The 21,140-nt window shown below is 39.2% G+C and overlaps 1 protein-coding gene across 1 annotated transcript; it reads left to right on the forward strand.

Moving 5' to 3' along the window:
- Nucleotides 1-13,614: 13,614 nt before the first annotated feature.
- Nucleotides 13,615-17,952, forward strand: RAX (retina and anterior neural fold homeobox). The gene is made up of 3 exons (XM_075854975.1): nt 13,615-14,188; nt 14,562-14,800; nt 17,113-17,952. The coding sequence occupies exons 1-3, from the start codon at nt 13,912-13,914 to the stop codon at nt 17,563-17,565; spliced, it is 969 nt and encodes a 322-aa protein (XP_075711090.1). The 5' UTR covers nt 13,615-13,911; the 3' UTR covers nt 17,566-17,952.
- The last annotated feature ends 3,188 nt before the right edge of the window (nt 17,953-21,140 follow it).

A 21,140-nucleotide genomic window follows, 5' to 3' on the forward strand; every position in this document is an offset into this window, starting at 1 on the left:
TATCGGTCTGCAAACATTTTGTGCCTTTTATCGTAATAATCCGGTGTCCCTTTGTGCGCACACACCAGAAGAGGACAATAATGCACAAGCACAGGATTTTGTGTGCTGGGGGGAGGCGAGGAGCTGTCAATCAAAAGTAAGGAGGCGGGGAAAATTCGGAAAGACTTGAGGAATGAAGATATGACTCTTTTCAAACGAAGCTTTGACTCGTTTCAAACGAAGATTTGACTCTTTTATTCTAATTAGCATATGGTGTGGGAACACTAAAAAACTGAATATTAAAGCTACAGAGCCGACTAAGAAGACAATTATAGGTTATATAGAAATGATTTTTCACCCACTACCACCAGGTATTGCTGGTTTAATAGGTGAAATGCTGGTGACAGGTTCCCTTTAAGTGCATGAGCTTAATTGTATCTACTAAACAGTCCCGGAAAGTGCCAAACAGGGGGCTATAAAGAAAGCACCTCCTGGTTCTGTAGAGTCACATCGTATATCACATAATTCCCATCAGCCAGTCAGAAGCTCTGAAAAAGATCATGTGACATGAACTCTGATTCCTCAGAAACAAAAATTACTGTATCACGTGTTCCTATTCAGAGTTGCAAGGGAGGAATCATGTGATACGTCATGTGACTTCTAATAACCAGGAGGTATTTTGTTTTCAACCCCACTTTGGGTGACTGTTCTGTAGGTCTAATTGTACCCACTAGTATACCTCTATGAGAACCCATTACAGGTTCTCTATTCTATTTTTTTTTCTTTTTATAAAAGATTAGATACCTCACCATCTATTACTCTTGGTGTGTTTTGTTTCTGTGTTTCCATGCATGATGGGTTGTATGTTATTTAGTTGCTGACCATTACTTGAGAGTGCTGTGATGTCTCGCTAGCACAGTTTGAGAGAGCTGTTCTGTTCCCAGTCTGGACACAAAATTTCTCACAGGACTACAATCTGCTGTAATAATGAATTTAAAAGTCGTTTGGGCATGGCATAGACGCGGCTGGTAGCAGAGCTCTGTGCCCACACTGTTCTTTTTGTAGGCTAGCATAGCCTTTACCCTGCTATATCTCAACTGATGGGGAAAAGGCAGCCCAAAAAGGCTGCCCAGTTAGACTTTGTGTTGTAGCCTACTTGGGCCTCCCGCTCTCTGCCGTCATCTTCCGCCGAGGCCTCTCTGACGCTGGACTCTCCTCCAAGATCCCCCACAGAGGCAGGACACCTGCTTTGCGCTCCCATGGGGTGGAGACTCCATTACCACAAAGGTCCCACTCCGATACTCCAGTCCCTGACAGGCCGCAGGTCTCCCAGGAGAACCAGCATCAAGAACTGTGGGAGCCTCACTGGGGCTGCATGCCAAAAATGGTGCCTGCCCCGTGCCTAGATGGAGCCGGCCCTATTCAGGCTTCTCAGCAACCAATGGGGGAGATAAACACATCACACTCTGATGTTCCTCTTCTGCAAAGAGGACTACAGATGCACCCTTTTGCCTACGTGCTCCCCAACCTCTAAGGGCCTGTCCACACACCACCAGCTCCACTGCTCCTGCTCCGGCCTGAGAACCAGGAGGACAATACTTGGGCAACATCTTAATGTGGAGACCCTTGGACTACCCTGTCACACTCTTATATGGAGGGCCCTGCCCCTGCATCTCCCCCCGGTTGGAACCAGTTTATTATGTAGCTCCCTACTTAGTGGTATTTTTAGGTGCTCATATCTGAATTGAAGGAGACTAGTCGTGTTGAAATCTCGGCAATCCAGCGTGACCTTCAGCACATTACATCAAGAGTTGAAACCCTGGAGGTCGACCATGACGCCACACGGTCTTATATTTCACAACTACAGTCTACGGGGGTGTCTCAATCTACTGTTGTGCGAGACATGAAATGTCACTTAGAAGACCTGGATAATAGCGAGAGGAGGAATATCCTTCGGATTCTGAGTCCCTCCGAGGTACTTGGGATGAAGATCTTTATTTGACTTGTGGCGATTTTTAATCTCATCCTGGATGAACCGGCCTCCTACAAAATTAAGCTGAACAGAGCACATAGGACCTTGAAACCTAAGGGGTCCTTACCGCAACCCCGAGATATAATTTGCTGTGTTCACAATTTCACTATTAGAGAGGCTATAATGGCAAAGGGCCATGGTCTGAGGAACTTTGACTTTGATGGTGCACCTACCCAATTGTTTACTGACCTGTCTAGGCTTACACTCCAGTAACAGCGCCATCTGCGCCCTCTGCTGACTATACTGCATCGTGTAATTTACCATTAAGACTTCCCCTTTGCCCTTATTTCCCGCAAGGATGGGCGTTCACCTACTCTCCGGGACTATTCTGACCCACATCGCTTTTGTGAGACCTTGGATATTTCTGTTCCTGTCCTCTCAGATTGTGAAGTGAGCCTACCACCTCCGCCCCTGCCACAAGACTGGGAGACTCAGAGAACCAAGAGATGATGCCTTACATCTCTGTGGGTCACCCCACTGCATCTCCTACCAGCTGACCCTGATTGTCTACATAACTTTCCTTTTTTCCCCATTAGTTGGAGGACTTAATTTCCTTACTTGGGCTTTCTCACTGCCATTATTTCATGCAAGCCTGAATGTTTTTTTTTTTTTAAATAAGTTTTTCTCTTGCAGCGTGGAGGACTATATCATTAGGTTAGGACTGTTCATCTCTCAGCTCTGACAATGTCTGCTCTTGACTACGCCCTTGGTCCTAGGGGCTCCTCTAGTGGTCAGCCACCAAACAATTGCGCTATTTCGCAGTATCCAGCGTAATACAGTGCCTGAGGAAGGTCAAGAAAATGACAGAAATGTCGCACTGATACTGGCAAAATAAATAATCCATTTTGAAAAATTGCTTTCATCCGATGTGCATAGTACTTTCTTTCTACCCTTACCATTTATTTACTTTGTAATGCACATATTGAGCCCATTTCTTGGTCCGACCTTGCTCCTGTAGTCCTTTTCCTCTCCTCCTCTCCCTCTCCATCTAGACAGTGCCATATTCGCTTAATTAGGAAAACGAAGTGCCATTGGATATCAAAGTTAGTCATGCTCTGAAGTAGCAGGATCTTTGGATCTCCTCCCAACGTTGCTTCTGCCTGGCGTCTGTGCAGTCTCCTATGATTTTTATATTGTATAATCTCTCCATAACTGATAGATTAAGTTCCGTTATGGTAAGGGTTTGGTCCTCAGTGGTTCTCTTTCGATTAGCTTATATGGTGGAGGCCTCCTCATATGAACTTCGTTCATTTGAGTTTCTAACTAGTTCCCTCCACCTCCCAGACTCTGAAAGGTTTCATTATTGTCAAGTGCGTCACTATGTGTCCTCGACTTTTGGCTATGGTGCAGTCTCGCTCCTATTCCCTTAAAGAAGCTGTGCCGTTATGATACCTTCTCTAAAGCTCTTATTTCTGCAATTTACCAAATTCTTTTCTCCCCAAGTAGTGCGATACCTATCCATTTCAGAGATATGGCTTTGGAAAGGCCCATTCCCCCGTCTCTATGGCAAATCATTTTGAATGACACCGTCAAATCATCCATATGCGCTATTTATAAAGAGACACAATATAAACTTTTGATGCATTGGTAAAACATGCCTGCCCTTCTCCACTCCTTTAATCCCTCTTTCCCATCCACCTGTTGGAGGTGTGAATCAGACATTGGTTCTATCTATCACATCTTTTGGGAATACCCGTTAGCTGTTTCCTAAGGGAAGAAGTTAGAAATATTGTGGATGCCATCTTCTTAGATGGTACGCTTCAAGATTACGTGCTTAATGTTCCTCCAAAGGGTATGGGTAAAAAGTTTACCAAACTTTTTTTTTTTATATGGGCATGGCTGAAAAAACTCTTGTTTGATCTTGGAAATAGGAAGCTCCTCCCTATCGCTTTGACCTATACACTACATTAAAGTGGTTGTCCACTACTGGACAACTGATGACCTATCCACCGGATAGGTCATCAATATATGATCGGTGCAGGTCAGGCACCCGGACCCTTCACCGATCAGCTGTTCCGGCTGCCTGCGGGCACAGGAAGTTATCGCACAGTATGCAATGTACGGAGCCGGAAGCAGTTGGCTCCATGCATTGCATAGCGGCCGTGCTGCAGAACGGCAGCTCCGCTCCTATTCACTTAAATAGAAGCAGATCTGCAGTACTGTAGCACGGCCGCTATTAACGTGACCGGAGCCATCTGCGTCCGGCATGGACGTTCGGTGCCCGGAGGCAGCTAGAGCAGCTGATCGGTGCGGGGTCCAGATGTCGGACCCGCACCAATCATATACTGATGACCTTTCCGGTGGTGGACAAACCCTTTAAAGTAGATCCGCTCTCTCTTTAGTATTTAAATGGAACCTCTCACCAGCATTTCACCTATTAAACCAGCAATACCTGGGGGAAGTGGGTGAAAAGTAATTTTTATGTAACCAATATTTATCTTCTAAGTAGGCTCCGTACCTTGAGTATTACGTTTTTTTGTGTTCCTGTGCCGTATGCTAATGAGCATAAAAGAGTCACATCTTCGTTCAAAAAGAGTCTTATCTTCATTCCTCAAGCCTTTCCGAGCTAACCTCGCATCCTTACTTTTGATTGACAGCCCTTTGCCTCCCCCCAGCACACACGAAATCCTGCGCTTGCGCATCAATGTCATGTTCTGGTGTGTGCGCACAACGGGGCACCATAGCAGCGCATGCACAGCAACTAGATTTGAGGCCTGGACGAAGATGGGAAGGGTATCAGACGGTACATGACTATACAGACTATGTCATTCGGGGCGGGCCAGTTTTCGGCGGTGGGCGGGCATAAGAAATGGAACAAACGAGAGTGCCGGATTATTACCATAAAAGGCGCAAAATATTTGCAGACCGTTATTTACGGTCGGAGGAGGAGTTTAGGAGAGGGGATAATGGCAGTGAACTATTGACAGCAGCGGCCAGCGAGGGGTGAGTAAAGTTCACTAGGTGAAATGCCGGTGACAGGTTCCCTTTAATTGCTTCCCTTAATAATACATTGGATTCTTTTCGTGCCCTCTGGGAGCCGTGGGACACCTGGTGTCTTCTGCCCATGAGAAATTAGTGTAGAGTCCTCGATTTTTTTGGACTTAACCTTGCCTTACCACCACTTTGTTCATCCGCTTGTCTTGTCTTTTGTCCTTTTTTCCTTTCTTCTCTTTTCTTTTTTTTCTTATATATTATAATTGCACAAGGTTTGTGTCTAGAGATCGTTTATTACGTGATGTTATACGGAATGTTGTGCATTCTTGATGTATTTGTCAGCTTTGACCAAATTTTGACGTAACATTTAACAACCTTTCCTTTTGTATATCGTGTATTATTCTACATGTCCTACTTTTCGAAATTGAAATCCTTTAATAAAAATTACAGTTAACTAAACAAAAAAGTAGTCTGAAACCCAATATAAGCAGGGCGATTCAGTATTTTTCTAAAGGAACGGTATTTCAGTCTATAATTTCTTTAACAGGAATATTACAGGATGATTTTAAATTAATGCAATTGATCCCCAGTCATTCATGTCTTTTATGAGGGCTCTCATCTGGAAATGGGGTTTTGTATTCACATAACATACACTTAAATAATTTGATGTTGACAATGAGGAAAGTATTCTGTGCCCTGCATGCCTTAGTAAAATGAGTGTTATACAGAACTTAATGAAATTTCTTTACTGTTTATTGATGATCCGAGTGTTGTCATCGGAGGACACAATAATAATGGTCGCTTTGTGACGGTTGATGGACAATGAGAGAAGTCTATACACTGTGCTTACTAAATATGTGAATACTCGAATATTATCTTGACATTGAATACAGATTTTTCTCTGCTTCCTGTATATTCTGACCCTGAGATTCAGGATACCTGGTGATCACTCTTGTGTGAGCAGAACCTTTAAACATCAATGCATGACATTCTTACAAAACAAAAGTGGTCATTATGTCCATGGAACAATAGAACAGAAGAAATCTCAGTCCAAGGTTAAATCCCAGGTCGGATTTTATTTATAATATAAGCTCTGTATACTGTATTTGGGTCAGAAAAGTGCCATCAAGATGGAAATGAAAAGGATCGGGATCAAGAAGAGATGGAACTGGAGTGTGGACGTGTAGGTATGTGACACATTCACAATGGAAGCCACTCTGAACTAAGCCTACGACGGCAGTGTGAGCAGAGCATAATTGTCGGCAGACCCCACCAGTGCTGGAGTGGGATTCCTTGGGCCCACCAGAGGAGATGCCCATGAGCGCCACCCTCCATCTATACCGAACATGTGCACGTTCACTTTAAAATACAATGCAATCTTTAGTTGCTATTGTACTCACAGGACATATCAATAAGGTCTAATTGGTTATTTATGAATTATTCCATAATAAATATACCCTAGTGGCAAGGTATTGGCTCCATAGTCACCTCCAAATTGTATTGTCTACTTCTGGATCATTCGGGCCTATTATTGTGTTAGAGCCAGTGCCCACCAGCGGATCCCCTGGTACCCTGGGAAGCCACCAGTGTTACAGTCCATAACAGTCTATGGGCGCTGTATTACAGATCCGCACAACAAATTCATAATATGGCAGTATGCACGAGGCTTTAAAGAAAAATCAAGGTAAGTATAGGCCGCGTATGAAAACGTACAAAGAAAGCTTCGACTGTAGAGGGTTTCGGGAAAAGAGGCACCTATTGAAACAGCAAGGTAAGTATTTTTATTTTTAAAATATTGGTGTAATTGCTCTTTAACAGTTAAAGTGATACTCATCCCAAATAATCAATATAAAACAGATGTCTGATATACCAAGTTTTGTATAGATGTAAAGTTCAAGTTAACAACATGTACATGAGTTTACTGTGCGAAGTGTATGAAAGGGAAACCGGCGGAGTATCTCAGATAACGGAAAGTAACTGGAAAGGCCAGATTAGCAGGGGTGAGTCACATGGGGCGCGCTGGAGGTAACTGGGATTTGCATTCTTGCAGCTAATAGGATCTTTTCGGCTCAGGCCTGTCATCCTATAAAGCTAAACATCTCTGTTGCCCACTCTCAAGCAATCTGAATTCAATTAAGCTAATTGGAAAACAAGTAAAGAAGGATTGCATTAATATAGATTTGCTTCATGAAACTCTAAAACCGTTCTCTCTCTCGGGGAATTGCATAAGTCTGTCCGCTCCTCGTGTTGTAATGTTTAAATTATTGCTAACAAGGCCATGAATAACTGTGTATCTATTGTAATTATACTTGTGGCTGATCCCATAGAAAATCTTTTAAAAACTTTTATTGATCCAACCTTATTTGGCCAAGCTCAATCACGTCGATGAACAGTATGGACACATAGATTCGTGGTCTCCGATATTCAGGATCCTTGTGCATCTCAAATATGGTCATTTTCACGAGGCCTGCATGCCAGCTGTGTGACCTGAATCAAGTGTTGCAGCATTAAATGGTTCAAGCTCAATGGATCCTCGTGGTAGGAACTCTTGACCAAAGTCAGGCCGATATTGCTCATCTAAAGTATTTGTATTGCACGGGCCTTATTAGCTGATATATATGGGGCTCCGTTGTTTTTAACTGCGGCACTGCCTGTACAGCAGAACATGGAGTCCCTATTGGTCTGTATTATGGAGCTGTAGGTACTCAGTGTGCCACCATGTGGTGCCTCCAGGAGGCACCATATTCGTTCCTTGAAGCAATGCCACTCAGGGTATATCTCAGTAATATGACTTGTTTTTTTTTCCTTAGGAACTCCATGTGAAGGTAATAATATTTGAGGCACACAGGGGGGATGTATGGCCCCATGGGCCCATAAAATGTTAAATGTGAGCATGGGCAAGTACCAGCTCCCAAGGGTGCCCGCATCCATCCAGAAGTTATGTGCAGCTATTGATGATCATAGTGGATCAACACTATAGGGGAGAGGGAAAGTATAAAGTTGAAGGCAGATCTCTAAGGCTGTGTTCACATCAGCGTTGCCCTTCCGTTGAGGGGTTCCATCTGAGGTTTCCGTCGGGTTAACCGCTTAACTGTAAGGCAAACGGAAACCTTTGCATCACCATTGATCTCAATGGTAACAGAAATGTTCGTTCTGTTGTTTTTGATGGAATCAATAGCTCAGTCGACTACACTACCCTATGAAGATCCACCATCGTTGTAGAACTCAGAATCATTGATCTACTACCCTTGTGGCTGGAGAGCCATTGGTGTACTACCCTATGAAGATCCATCTTGGCTGGAGAATCATGGATGTACTGGCCTATGAATATGCATCTTGACTGGAGAATCATTGATGTACTATCTTATTAAGATCCATCTTTGCTGGAGAACCAATGATGTACTACCCTATGAAGATCCATCTTGGCTGGAGAAACATTGATGTACTACCCTATGAAGATCCATCTTGGCTGGGGAATCATTGATGTACTGGCCTATGAATATGCATCTTGACTGGAGAATCATTGATGCACTATCCTATGAAGATCCATCTTTGCTGGAGAACCAATGATGTACTACCCTATGAAGATCCATCTTGGCTGGAGAAACATTGATGTACTACCCTATGAAGATCTATCTTGGCTGGAGAATCTTTGATGTACTAGCCTATGAATATGTATCTTGGCTGGAGAATCATTGATGTACTACCCTATGAAGAGCCACCTTAGATGCAGAATTATATATATGCTACTCTATGAAGATCCATTTTGGCTGGACAATCATTTATGTACTACCCTATGAAAATCCATCTTGGCTGGACAATCATTGATAAACTACCCTATGAAGATCTATCTTGAATAGAGAATTGTTTATATAATACCCTATGAAGATCCATCTTTGATACAGAATCATTGGTATACTACCCTATAAAGACCCCACTTGGTTGTAGAACTGCAGAGGATCAGCTCCTTAGGACCTCTCAGTAAAGAGTGATTCTATCCCAGATTCATTTATTTTCTACCCTATGGAACACATTCTTGGCAGCACAATCTTTGATACACTTCTCTGAGAAGGGCCATTTTGGTTGATGGCTAAAGATACAGTTCCATCAGTAGCTTGTGGCCATGAGAAGTATTGTCTAAAACTAAATATGGAGAATTTATTAAAACTGCCATTCACACGCCAGTCTTAATCTCAAGAATGTTGAAGTAAAATGTGCCAAATTTATTAAGAGGTGCAGGCCTCTTAATAAATTAGGTGCACTTCTGGCCATCTGTACGCCAGAAAGTCAAACATATGGGAGTGCCCTAATTTACGCCAATTTGTGGTAAATTTGTCTAGCTTTTTTTAAAAGTACCTAGCATGGCGTTAAGGTGAAAAAAGTTTTTAAAAAATCACACAAAACAAGCGTGTGCCAAAATATGCAACTTTTTATGTTACTACTATGTGCCGTAAACCTAATAATAAATCCCCCCAATGAGCTGTTTTGTATGTTAACCAGTATTGGGAGACTGTGATGCCACCTATTAAAGGGATGACTCAAAAAGTTTCAGGTCATGTGACCTTATTCTAATACCAAAGCCCTGGTGCCATGTTCTTTACTGATACTATGGAGGTGTAACCTGTAGGTTGTTCTATAGGTACAGTTGAGGTCTGACATTGTTAAGCTGGCCACACACACTCCAGACTCCCCTATAGACATACATACTCAGCTGTGCAGAAGAGGTGTCTGGCAGCAGCTTATCTTCCTCGGGAACCAAAAATCGGGCATGATGAAATCCAAAAAGTCCAACATATCTGCCACAGGGGACAGTTGGGAGGCTACTTTACACATTCGATTTTCGGCAGATCCCACTGACTTCAATCCAATGTGTTTTTGCCAGAGAGAGAGTAATAACTTGCTGTATAAAACACATTCCGTGCACATATTCTGTTATCATTAATGAATTACTAAGGGTAATTAGAAATGTTCCTTAACAGGAAGACACCATGTGATCCTCTGGAGAGTACAGAACAAGGCGTTTGTCAAATGAAGAATATTTCCTTAGTGTAACAAATTTAATCTATCTATCTATCTATCTATCTATCTATCTATCTATCTATCTATCTATCTATCTATCTATCTACCTATCTATCTATCTATCTATCTATCTATCTATCTATCTATCTATCTATCTATCTATCTATCTATCTATCTATCTATCTATCTATCTATCTATCTATCTATCTATCTATCTATCTAACATTTATCTAATTTGTCCTTTATTTATATATGTAGGTCCTTGGTGTAGTTGATCACTATAAGCCTATAACAATAGAAGTTCTGGCTGTATATATTCAGTGGTCAGTAGTGACATGAGGGAGCTTGATAGGTTGTGAGCCTCATTCACTACATAAATGGTTGTTATTGAGCACTGCACATGGTAACAATGGCCCCCAGCTGGCAGCCATCAGAGTCTTGTGGTGACCACACAATGCTATTTATCTGCTTTATAAATCCCTGTACAAAAGGCCCAAGCCTTCCCTCCAGTATCCCCGGCCGCCCAGCTCTCCTAGGCAGGACCGTCATTTTTCAGGGAAATGTCATTAAATGGCAAAGTAACTGCCACTGACGGGCATTAACTTCATAACAGGATCAGCAGAGCTCCCTAAAATCAGGCTGTTGGGCACTTTATTGACTTTATTATTACTGCAATTTAAAATACAATAGAGGAAACTCATTAGAATCAAAACCCATTTACTGGAACCTTGTAACAATTCATGAAAACCTTCAGTATATAATATTCTCATATCAGGACAGAAAAATAACAATAATAAAAGTATTATGCATGTTTATTAAGACAGTTGGTAAAAAAAAACACCAAAAAAACAACCCAATAAATAAAACATACAGACTAATTTAACATTTTTGAAGATCTTTGAAAATTGCTGTAGTAGTATCCACATTATCAGAAGATTATTATTATTATTATTATTATTATTATTATTATTACTACTCTTGACACTATCACTATGATAAAGATTAAAAAAAACTTAATTTGCTAAAAAAAAAAAAACGTAAATTATAATACTTACTATTCTAATAATAATAATAATTATTATTATTATTTTATTATTATTTTATTATTATTTTATTGGTGTTATTATTCTCTAAGAACAGTATTTTCAGATTGTTAGTACATTCATATTATTATTGTTGTTATTATTAATTATCAATATTTTGTTTTATTCACATATTATTTAATATAATTAATATTACCATTGATTATTATTTCATATTAAAATAATAATAATTATTATGATTTTATGAATTTTCAGTTCATTTAGATTATCAGATCGGTGTTATACATTCTTAATAGTATTATCAATTATTAATTTGACCAAATAAGATCAGCATTCTAATAAGCTATAAGGTGCCAAACAATAATAATAATAATAATAATAATAATAATAATAATTTTAATACCCAAACTAATATCAATGATATATAATATACATAAACTCAAAAATAATAACAAAAATTATAAATATATATATATTGTGTGTGTGTGTATATATATATATAGATATAGTATATGAATCTCTTCAGTATTAGAGGAAGTCTCTTCCTCCTTCCACCTGAAACACAGCAGAAACTTTTCTTGTAAGGTCGTACCCTGGCTTTCCTTACAGGGTGATGTCTCCTCTGCTGCTGGATGTTTTATATGCTTTATGTTCCCACCAATAAAGACATAATAATACTTTTTGTTCTTAATATTAATAGGCTATGTTCACACAACAGATTTTTCATGTGGAAAAATCCGATGTGGATTGGCCGAGAAACCGTGGCAAAAATCTGAGGCTCATCCTTGGGTCTAGTTCACATGAAGTATTTTTCTGCCTCAAAATTCCAGAAAGCAGATTTTGACCTGCTTGCGCTTTTTTGCCGTGGTTTTCTCAGCGTTTTTCACCTGCCGCCTTTTAATGCTAATGCAAGGACCGAGCAAAAAATGCAGCGAAAAATGCTCGGTAATGAGCACCGCAGGTTTTTCTGCCTCCCATTGATTTCAATGGCAGGTCAGAGGCGGACCAGCCGCAAAAAAGGGCATGCCGCTATTTTTTTCCACAAGCGGCCAAAAGCTGCTCGTGAAAAAAAAACGCCTCTGCCTCCCATTGAACTCAATGGGAGGCGATTTCGGCCGTTTTTTGGCTCTGATTCCGATGAGGTTTCCGCGTCAAAATCAGTGCCAAAAAACTGCGAACAGGGCCTTGGATTTCTGCCTCGGTTTTGCAGCAAATGAAACTAATCTTCATGCGATTACCTGATGCAGTTTTCGCAGCAGAATACGCAATAGAAACCGCATGAAGAAATGATGCCAGCTGAAAATTCTGCATTATGAAAAACGGGGCGATTACCCATTAAGGACAATGGGAGGCTTGTTGCAAACGGTTTTGACGCTGATTCCAACATGAAAAAACGCGTTGGAACCAGCGTAAAAATTCGGCCATTATTACTACTAATAGCAGCCACACATGTGCAATGTATTGTCCTACATAGATAATTATACAGACACAACAAAAGATTAGGAAAATTGCAGAACATACAACAAGGAATAATGTATAAAAGTATGATCTACATTAAACGTATATATTTGGTACGCATATGTGTATAGATATCAGATAGGTAGATATAAGATAGAAAAATGATAGGTAGATTAGACAGATAGGTAACAGATGATGAAAAGACAGAGATAGATAGATAGATAGATAGATAGATAGATAGATAGATAGATAGATAGATAGATAGATAGATAGATAGATAGATAGATAGATAGATAGATAGATGGATGGATGGATGGATGGATGGATGGATGGATGGATGGATGGATGGATGGATGGATGGATGGATGGATGGATGGATGGATAGATAGATAGATAGATAGATAGATAAATAAAAATGCTAATTATTATCAATTTACCTTTTAAAGATTGTCTGATAATCTGTTTATAGAGAAAGCAGATTATGTTAATCAATCCAATTTATAGTTAATAGTAGACCATTATGATAATTATCCAGATACATCTGTCAGTCTAAGCAATGTGCACCTCTACTAAACCATCACTTGAAAACGACTCACCTACTACATTTTATCATTTCTAATAAAGTTACTTCTAGATGTAGCAGAGCTGAAGTTAACTTTTGGCACGACTCAAGGTAATGTCACCATGGTTTACCTAGGACTACAGATAAACCTACTTCTCATCTTAATTCAGAGGGTTATCATGAAGTTATCACAATTGGTTTGGTCCCAAAGAGTTAAGCAACATATTCAGCCCTGCTGCATGGAATAAAAGGGGGCAAACTATTTAAACAAACATTGTGTTTGGAAGTTAAGCTCTGTGGACCTTGATGAATGGAGATTTGGGGGAGGTGGAGCTTGAGTGAGCATCTTCTTCTTCTTATCCAGGTAGTGTCCATAATAAACACAAAGCCTCATCTAGTGGTGGGGATGTGACAGCTTTAGAGGAGCACAGCAGGGGCAGCTGACATACAACCACAAAGAACAGACATACATTACTTTAAAAGTCTTCAACAAGCTGGGACTGAGTCACTCCTTTCTGAGAGGTCATAAGGAGCTGATCCTCTGCTCTTGAAGGACAGCTAGTCATCCACAGCTCAAGCAGAAGGATCTGATGCTGGGAGCCAGCTTAGAGGAATCAGCCTTTCTTAAGGGAGATTTGCAGCCTGTTGTGGCTGAACTATGCTAGAACACTGCTATACCTCATAGTATTATATATAAAAATAGAAGTTTACTACTTAAAATTTTTGAGGAACTATATTCAGTAGGCTTCAAGAACCTTAGAGCTCTTCAGAAACCCGAAAACCCATGGACTTGTAGAATTCTCTTCATCTACTTTGGAAAGTATCAAAAATACAATTTTATCCATTGGAGAGATAGACATAAAATATAGAAAAAGTTATCTCCAATGCATCTCCACAGTCCTTCACTTATGGCAGAAGGAAACTTCTCTCTTTCTGGACACTTGGTGAGAAGTCCTGTCGGAAACCCATCAAGGCTTCACAGTATCGAGGCTATTTTAGGATTTTCCAAAGAGGACAATGTTCTGAGCTCATACCAGCCAGAGGGCAGTCCCAGGAATGGCAAGGAAGCTGAGAAGAGGAGTTCTAGACACTGTCTTCACAAAATGGCTGAGGATATACAACCACAGCAGATAGAAGACAGGCTGGAGGACAACTATGGAGGTAAGTCACTAAATATACAACCTGTGGTTGAGTTCTGCTCTCTTTGTACCTCGGTCAAGGTCTCAATCCTTTACTTGGGCAACATTATCCATTATCTTGCTAAGATTGATTGAAACTAGAAATTCTGGTCAAATTCTGACACCACCTATGAAGTGGGTTAAACATTGACGAGACCCTTGGTGACTTCTAATACTTAAATGTACCACAAGTAGACTTAAATTCTTATTATCATTACCTTGTGACTGAAACAAACCAGGTAATAAAGTAGTTGCTGGTAAAAGTTATCTACCAACAACAACCTGTTGATCTGGTGGGAACTAGTGTCTTATAGGAATAAGCTCTTAATAATATGAACCTTCTGAACCTATTCCAGATACCTACTGTAGCAAAACGTCAAGCGAGTGCCTGAGCCCAGGTTTATCAGCAAATAACAGCGACCACAAGCTATCAGACGATGAACAACCCAAGAAGAAGCACAGAAGGAACCGTACCACCTTCACTACTTACCAACTCCATGAGCTGGAGAGGGCTTTTGAGAAGTCCCATTACCCAGATGTATACAGCAGAGAGGAGCTGGCCATGAAGGTGAACCTCCCTGAAGTAAGAGTTCAGGTAAGATGAAACTGACTGGATTATTAAACGCCTAACCCCCAGCAAATCAAAAGGATTGTTATGTTTCTAATCCAGTTATAGTAATTATAAGCCAAAGTTACTGATGAGCTGAACAGTAATTTAATTAGAACCACTACAATTAGTAGGGATCACTGAGGTGGCTTAAATATACTAATAACCTGTTAGATGGATGCAAATTATGAAAAAATTATTTGAAAAAAATAAGCATATATTTAAAAATAGTTGTATAACATCATCCAACCTTGTTCAATGTGATTTGATATTTGACACGGGACACAAAAACTTTTAGATTGAGTTGTTTGTACAAGTGTTTTTTTATTCAAAATATGTAATTTTTTTGCATTTTCTATAGATAATTGCAGAAATAAATGACTTAATATATATAAATAAATTATATATTTTTTTATTTTATTTAGGTAATTGTAGAAATTAAAAAAATGTCTATATTATTAAAATGTTTATTTTTATGCTGCCTTTTATTCAGGTCATTGTTAATAATTCAAATAATACATTTAAAAAAATAATTATAATATTGGTTTCTAGTATGTTCCTCTAAAAGTTGGATTGTAAGAGAAATTGGGTAACTTTTACATAGTTGTTACTATTTACATTACATTGGGTATCCTCGCCTCATATGAAATACTTGTCCTAACATGTCTATGTATTTTAATGTAATTCTATATAAAAAAAAATACAAAAAAAAAATAGTACGAATCAAGTTTTCCATAATTGTTCTTGACTAACATGTATCCAAAGCATTTTGAGATCAAGTAGTAGTGAAGTGTTTATATATATATATATATATATATATATATATACACACACACACACATATATATATGTATATATATTATTTTTATAACTGAAATAGAATATTAATAGATGTATTTATAATTAAATGATGTGAGACATGATTTTTAAACATTATTTAATTTTCAGATAATATGATCAGAAATTCCAATGTTCTATGTGAATAAATTCATCTATATAATTACATTTACAAGAATTGACTTTCTTTCCATGATAAAAAAAAATATTGATTTTGGAATTTGTAAAATGTTTAAATGTTATATTTCATTAAGTAAGTTTTTTTTAAAGTTTTGTATTACAATTACAAAGTTAATATTAAATTGTGCATATCCCTGGTATAACTGTAGTAATGTAGGCAATATATAATATTTTAATATTTGAAAATATATAATATGTAAATGTATTTTTACATGTTTTACATATATTTACTAAATTAAGGCTCATAATTTATCACAGGAAATTATTGTTAAATTCACTTAAATGTTTTTTTAAAATAAAATATAAATATTTTGTGAAGTGGATAGATTCATCAAAGGCTTATTGTCTTACTGTCTATAAAAGATAATTTTTTTAGAGACGGAATATGAAAGACATAATATTAAACCCTGAAAACATGATCTGTATGCAATGACTGTGTATTGATGCCTTATTAGACTCGGTTAATGCTTTATAAAATGAGGATTAAGAAGATAAAGTTTAATTCCTGTAGTAATTGAAAAAGTTCATCAGACCATTTTTAACAACATATTGCAAACTTTTTTAAAAGTGCACGTATATTATTATTATTATTATTATTATTATTATTTTGTATTTATGTTAAGTATATATATATTTTTTATAAATATTTTTATTGTTATTTATTTTTCTTATTATAAATTTTATTGTATTTTTATATATTATATTATTTTCATTATATTCTTTTTTTCATTTTTAGCACCTCATTTAAGAACAGGTCATAGAATAATAAGTATAAAAAATACAATAAAATAAAAAGTTTGATAAAACTTAATAATATATTGGCCTTTGGTTCTATTGAGATACAACCTTTATGAGTAGTGAAACAGTAAATATTCAATTAGTATCATATACTGTGGCTTGCAGTCCTTCATACCATGCAGAGTGGCATGTTTATTACTTTTGACAAAGTCTTTGGAGATACAGCCAAGGCCGGATTATAGGGAGGGTAAAAGGGGCAATTGCCTAGGGGCTTCCACCATTGAAGCTGCCCTCATCTGTATTATATTCTTGTTGAGTACTGTAGCAGAGTTTAATCTGTTGTTTATTGCAACTCATCGTTCTATCACAATTTGGCTTTACGTAGGACTGCAGCACAACTACTGCATTCTCTTAACTTGATAAGATCCCAATGAACAAACAATGGTCCTCCAAAGAGTAAAATGAAAAATACTACTCTGCTACTCCTGTATGGTTTATTAACTGACTTTTTCTAATCTAAATTCTATATTCGGTTTTTATTACAGGTTTGGTTCCAGAACAGAAGAGCCAAATGGAGAAGACAAGAAAAGTTAGAGGTCACGTCCATGAAGCTTCAAGACTCCCCAATTCTATCCTTTAACCGATCCCCACAGCCTCCAGGCATGAGCACCATCAGCACTAATCTACCCCTAGATTCCTGGCTTACTCCTCCCATGTCTAACACCACGGCCCTACAGACCCTGCCGGGATTCATGACCACCCCACAGAGTCTTCCTGGCAGTTACACCCCACCACCTTTCATGAACACTGCACCGGTGGGCCACACTCTACAATCATTGGGTTCCATGGGGCCACCACCTCCATATCAATGCGGGGCTAACTTTGTGGACAAGTATCCTCTTGAAGAAATAGACCCTAGAAACACGAGTATAGCAGCACTGAGGATGAAGGCGAAGGAACATATTCAGTCTTTTGGCAAGCCTTGGCAAGCCATATAATGCAGGTCCTACTGGGCACCCCAGCTCAGAAAAGGGCTCATATGTTCACACTAAAGGACAGTGGACTGTGGGGACGGGAACATTATGTACCAAGCGCAAAACCATCTTCCATTTTGAACTACACATAGACTGTGGCTAGGATTCTGCAGCCTCTCGTTCTATATAGAAATTTTGGATTTATTAAATGACTTCATGTTTACATAATTCAAACTATTCCTATGTAACTATGTAAAATAAAAAAAATATCAATAGTTAATTCAGTTGCTCCTTAGTTATGTCTATTTCTGGGGTAAAAGACAATAGGGCCACCATTACAGGTCCCACTCATCTTCCTAGAGTCCTGCCTGACATTATTGGACTATTTGCCATATAGGACTCTAGGTAAGCCGTTGGCTCTGCAATGGAAGCCATATTGACGTTCATTTTCCCAGAAACAGATATAACCAAGAAACAGCTGAACAGAATTTTTTACTTCTATTTACTGAAGTTTTTTTATATAGGTGAAAATGTTTCTTCAAAGATTTCAGTGCTGAATTTAGCAACAGGAAAACGTCTTAGTTCTTTCTAGGCTGTAGGATGAACGACCTCCTTGACTTAAAGGCATGGTGTCGCCCGAAAAACATGTTTTTTTTTTAAAATTTAAACATTTAGTGTGTGGGTGATTAAACATTGTTCAAATTTTTTTTATTTTTTTCGCGAGTCAGGAAATATTATAAATTTTTTCTAATTTATAATACTAACCATTTTTGGTCACTAGATGGAGCTAGTTCCCAAAATTGCAGCATTGCAACATTGGGTTAAAAGCTCTCGCTCTAGTGAGCTCTCAGCATCCCCCCCTCCTTTATCCTGGCTAGTGCCGGGATAAACGAGGGGTTTGAAAGGTTTAACCTCCTACACTGTGCGTCGCCATTTTTTGAGGTAACCCACAGTGTAGTAGGTTTACATACAGTAGTAAACACACACAAACACTAACATACATTGAAATCTCTTACCTGCTCCTGCCGCCGCGGCTCCCTCCGGCCGGTCCGCTCCCTTTGCTGCCGCTGTTCCATGTGCACAAGTCCGGAAGCCGCGACCGGAAGTAGTAATATTACTGTCCGGCCGCGACTTCCGGTCCACAGGAAAATGGCGCCGGACGGCGCCAATTTCGAATAGGACTGTGTGGGAGCGGCGCATGCGCAGTTCCCACACAGACGCCGTACACGGACGTGAATGGGACGGGAGCCGTTCACAGTCCCTATGGGACTGTGGCTGCCGTACTCCATGTCTGTGTGTGTCGTTAATCGACACACACAGAAATGGAACAAAAAATGGCAGCCCCCATAGGGAAGAAAAAGTGTAAAAATAAGAGACAGTAAAACACAAACACACAAATGAATATAAACGTTTTTATTAAAGCACTAACATCTTTAACATATAAAAAAATTATTTGTGATGACACTGTTCCTTTAATGTATTTAAGACTATCAGATTTAAATATGGGTGGGGGTACTTCTGATCATTAAATGCTGCATTCAGAATTTCTCCTGTGTTGGGTGTAAGTTGGTATGATGCTAGAGCTTTGTGTACAATATTATATATAGTGACTCCCGTACTCGATTAGATTCTTTACCTACTGCCTAACATGTCCTATTAGGGTCAAGCAATGATCAGAAGATCAGTCTTGTAAAATAGAAAGCACATGACTCTGAGTAACGGGATTGTTGGGATTTTTAATAAGGTCATTGTTTTATATTGGCAATTGCCAGTTTTTCTTAAAGGAAAAAAAGACAAAAAAAAAGACACCTGCTGGCTCCCAGTCTGAACATTTTTTTACAATTTATTTATGGAATTAAAAATGTTGAGTCACTTTGTAAATACATCACTTTATTTATCTTGTACTGATTTTGAGTTACAGCCTGAATTATACTCCAGAGCTGCACTCACTAGTCTGAAGGTGGAGTCAACTGTGTACATTACATTACATTATGTTACTTATCTTGTACTGATCCTGAGTTATATCCTGTATCTCTTTATTTTATATAAATTTACAAAACATAAACTGAAAAACAAATACATAACTAATTCCATATAACCAAAAAGTCACAACCCAATTCTTATAAACAAATTTTCTTATATACATCTCTGTATATGAGAAGAGAAAACGATACCAGACCCGGCCACATACACCCCACTCTTATATACTTACATCTACACTTCATCCGAAACTAAACAATAACTAGAATATATACAAACATCATATAAACGTAATCCAAAGTACTAACAGAAAATCCCCCGACCCGCGTCAACCAAGGGCCTAAAGAAACAATATAATAATGATAATAATCAAACACCATAATAATAACAAATAAAAGAATAATAATAATAACAAATCAAATAATAATAATAACAAAAACAATCCAAAATATAATAATACTAATCCCAATTTTTTTTTTTTTTTTTATCCTTTTTTTTTTTTTTTTATATATATATATTTTTTAATCACACTATACACATCCTGACTTTCCCTAACCTTACCCTTCTTACCTAAACTCCACCACCCCAGCCAGCATCTCGCCTCATGTCCTCTCACGTCCGCATAGTTCAGATGCTGGCCCCCACCACCACACCCAACACCCCAGCCCAGCCCCCCGCCCCATGTCCTCCCATGTCCGCATAGTCCGGGGCTGGGTCAGGCAAACCCCCCCCCCCCCCCCGACCCCCTCCCAACCTATCTATTAACCCCCTTAAGTCTATCCCTATTCTAACAACATTTCTACATTATAATACAATACACGTCACCAACCTGTCCAAATACCAAACCATATACAAAATACACCGTACCCGAAAGCACCAAGTTCGGTCGCTTGTAAACCTTTTTCCTGCCATTTCAATCCTAAACAAAACAAAAATCTTCCAGTGCTTACCTAGCCCATCACCAGATAGAGAGAAGGGAAAGCCCCCCCAGCTCCCCCCCAGCTCCCCCCCAGAGGCCAAGGTACCACGTCCACCGCTGCACCCTCCCTATCGCTTGCCCTATCTCCTTACCCTATTACTAGCCCTTTCTTGACCCTATTGAAAGCTGACCCTATGCTGACCCTCACCTTTCCCTTATTCCGAGTCCTATCACTATATTTTTTATTGGTGCCTCAGCGGAACGCAGACCCCCACCTCCAGTTGAGCACCGGTGACGACTCCCCCTCCCTCATGAAGGCAGACACATTAAGGCACCCAAAAGGAAAAGCCCCTCCAAAGACGAGAGGCTTTGGATGCTCCCAATCTGCCAACCTCCAAAGAATGCACCTTCACCAGGTCACCCATGATATTGCTAACAACCTCATCCACTAGGAGGATTTTCTTCTGGGTAGAAACTAGACATCGTGCATTCCACATAAAGTGCCTGACCACTATACTGACTAGAAACAAGGTGCAATGGTCCCTACCACCGAGGTCTCCGAACACTCCATAGGCCCACCCAGCATAGGAGAGGCTGGTTAGGCCTGGCCAACCAATGGAGGCTCCCACCCTTTTGTATACCTCTGTATTGAAAGGGCAATGAAGCAGGAAATGCTCCATGCTTTCCAGCACTCCGCCAC

This window comes from Rhinoderma darwinii, chromosome 1 (genome assembly GCF_050947455.1).
Source record: "Rhinoderma darwinii isolate aRhiDar2 chromosome 1, aRhiDar2.hap1, whole genome shotgun sequence".
NCBI classification, from domain to species: domain Eukaryota; kingdom Metazoa; phylum Chordata; class Amphibia; order Anura; family Rhinodermatidae; genus Rhinoderma; species Rhinoderma darwinii.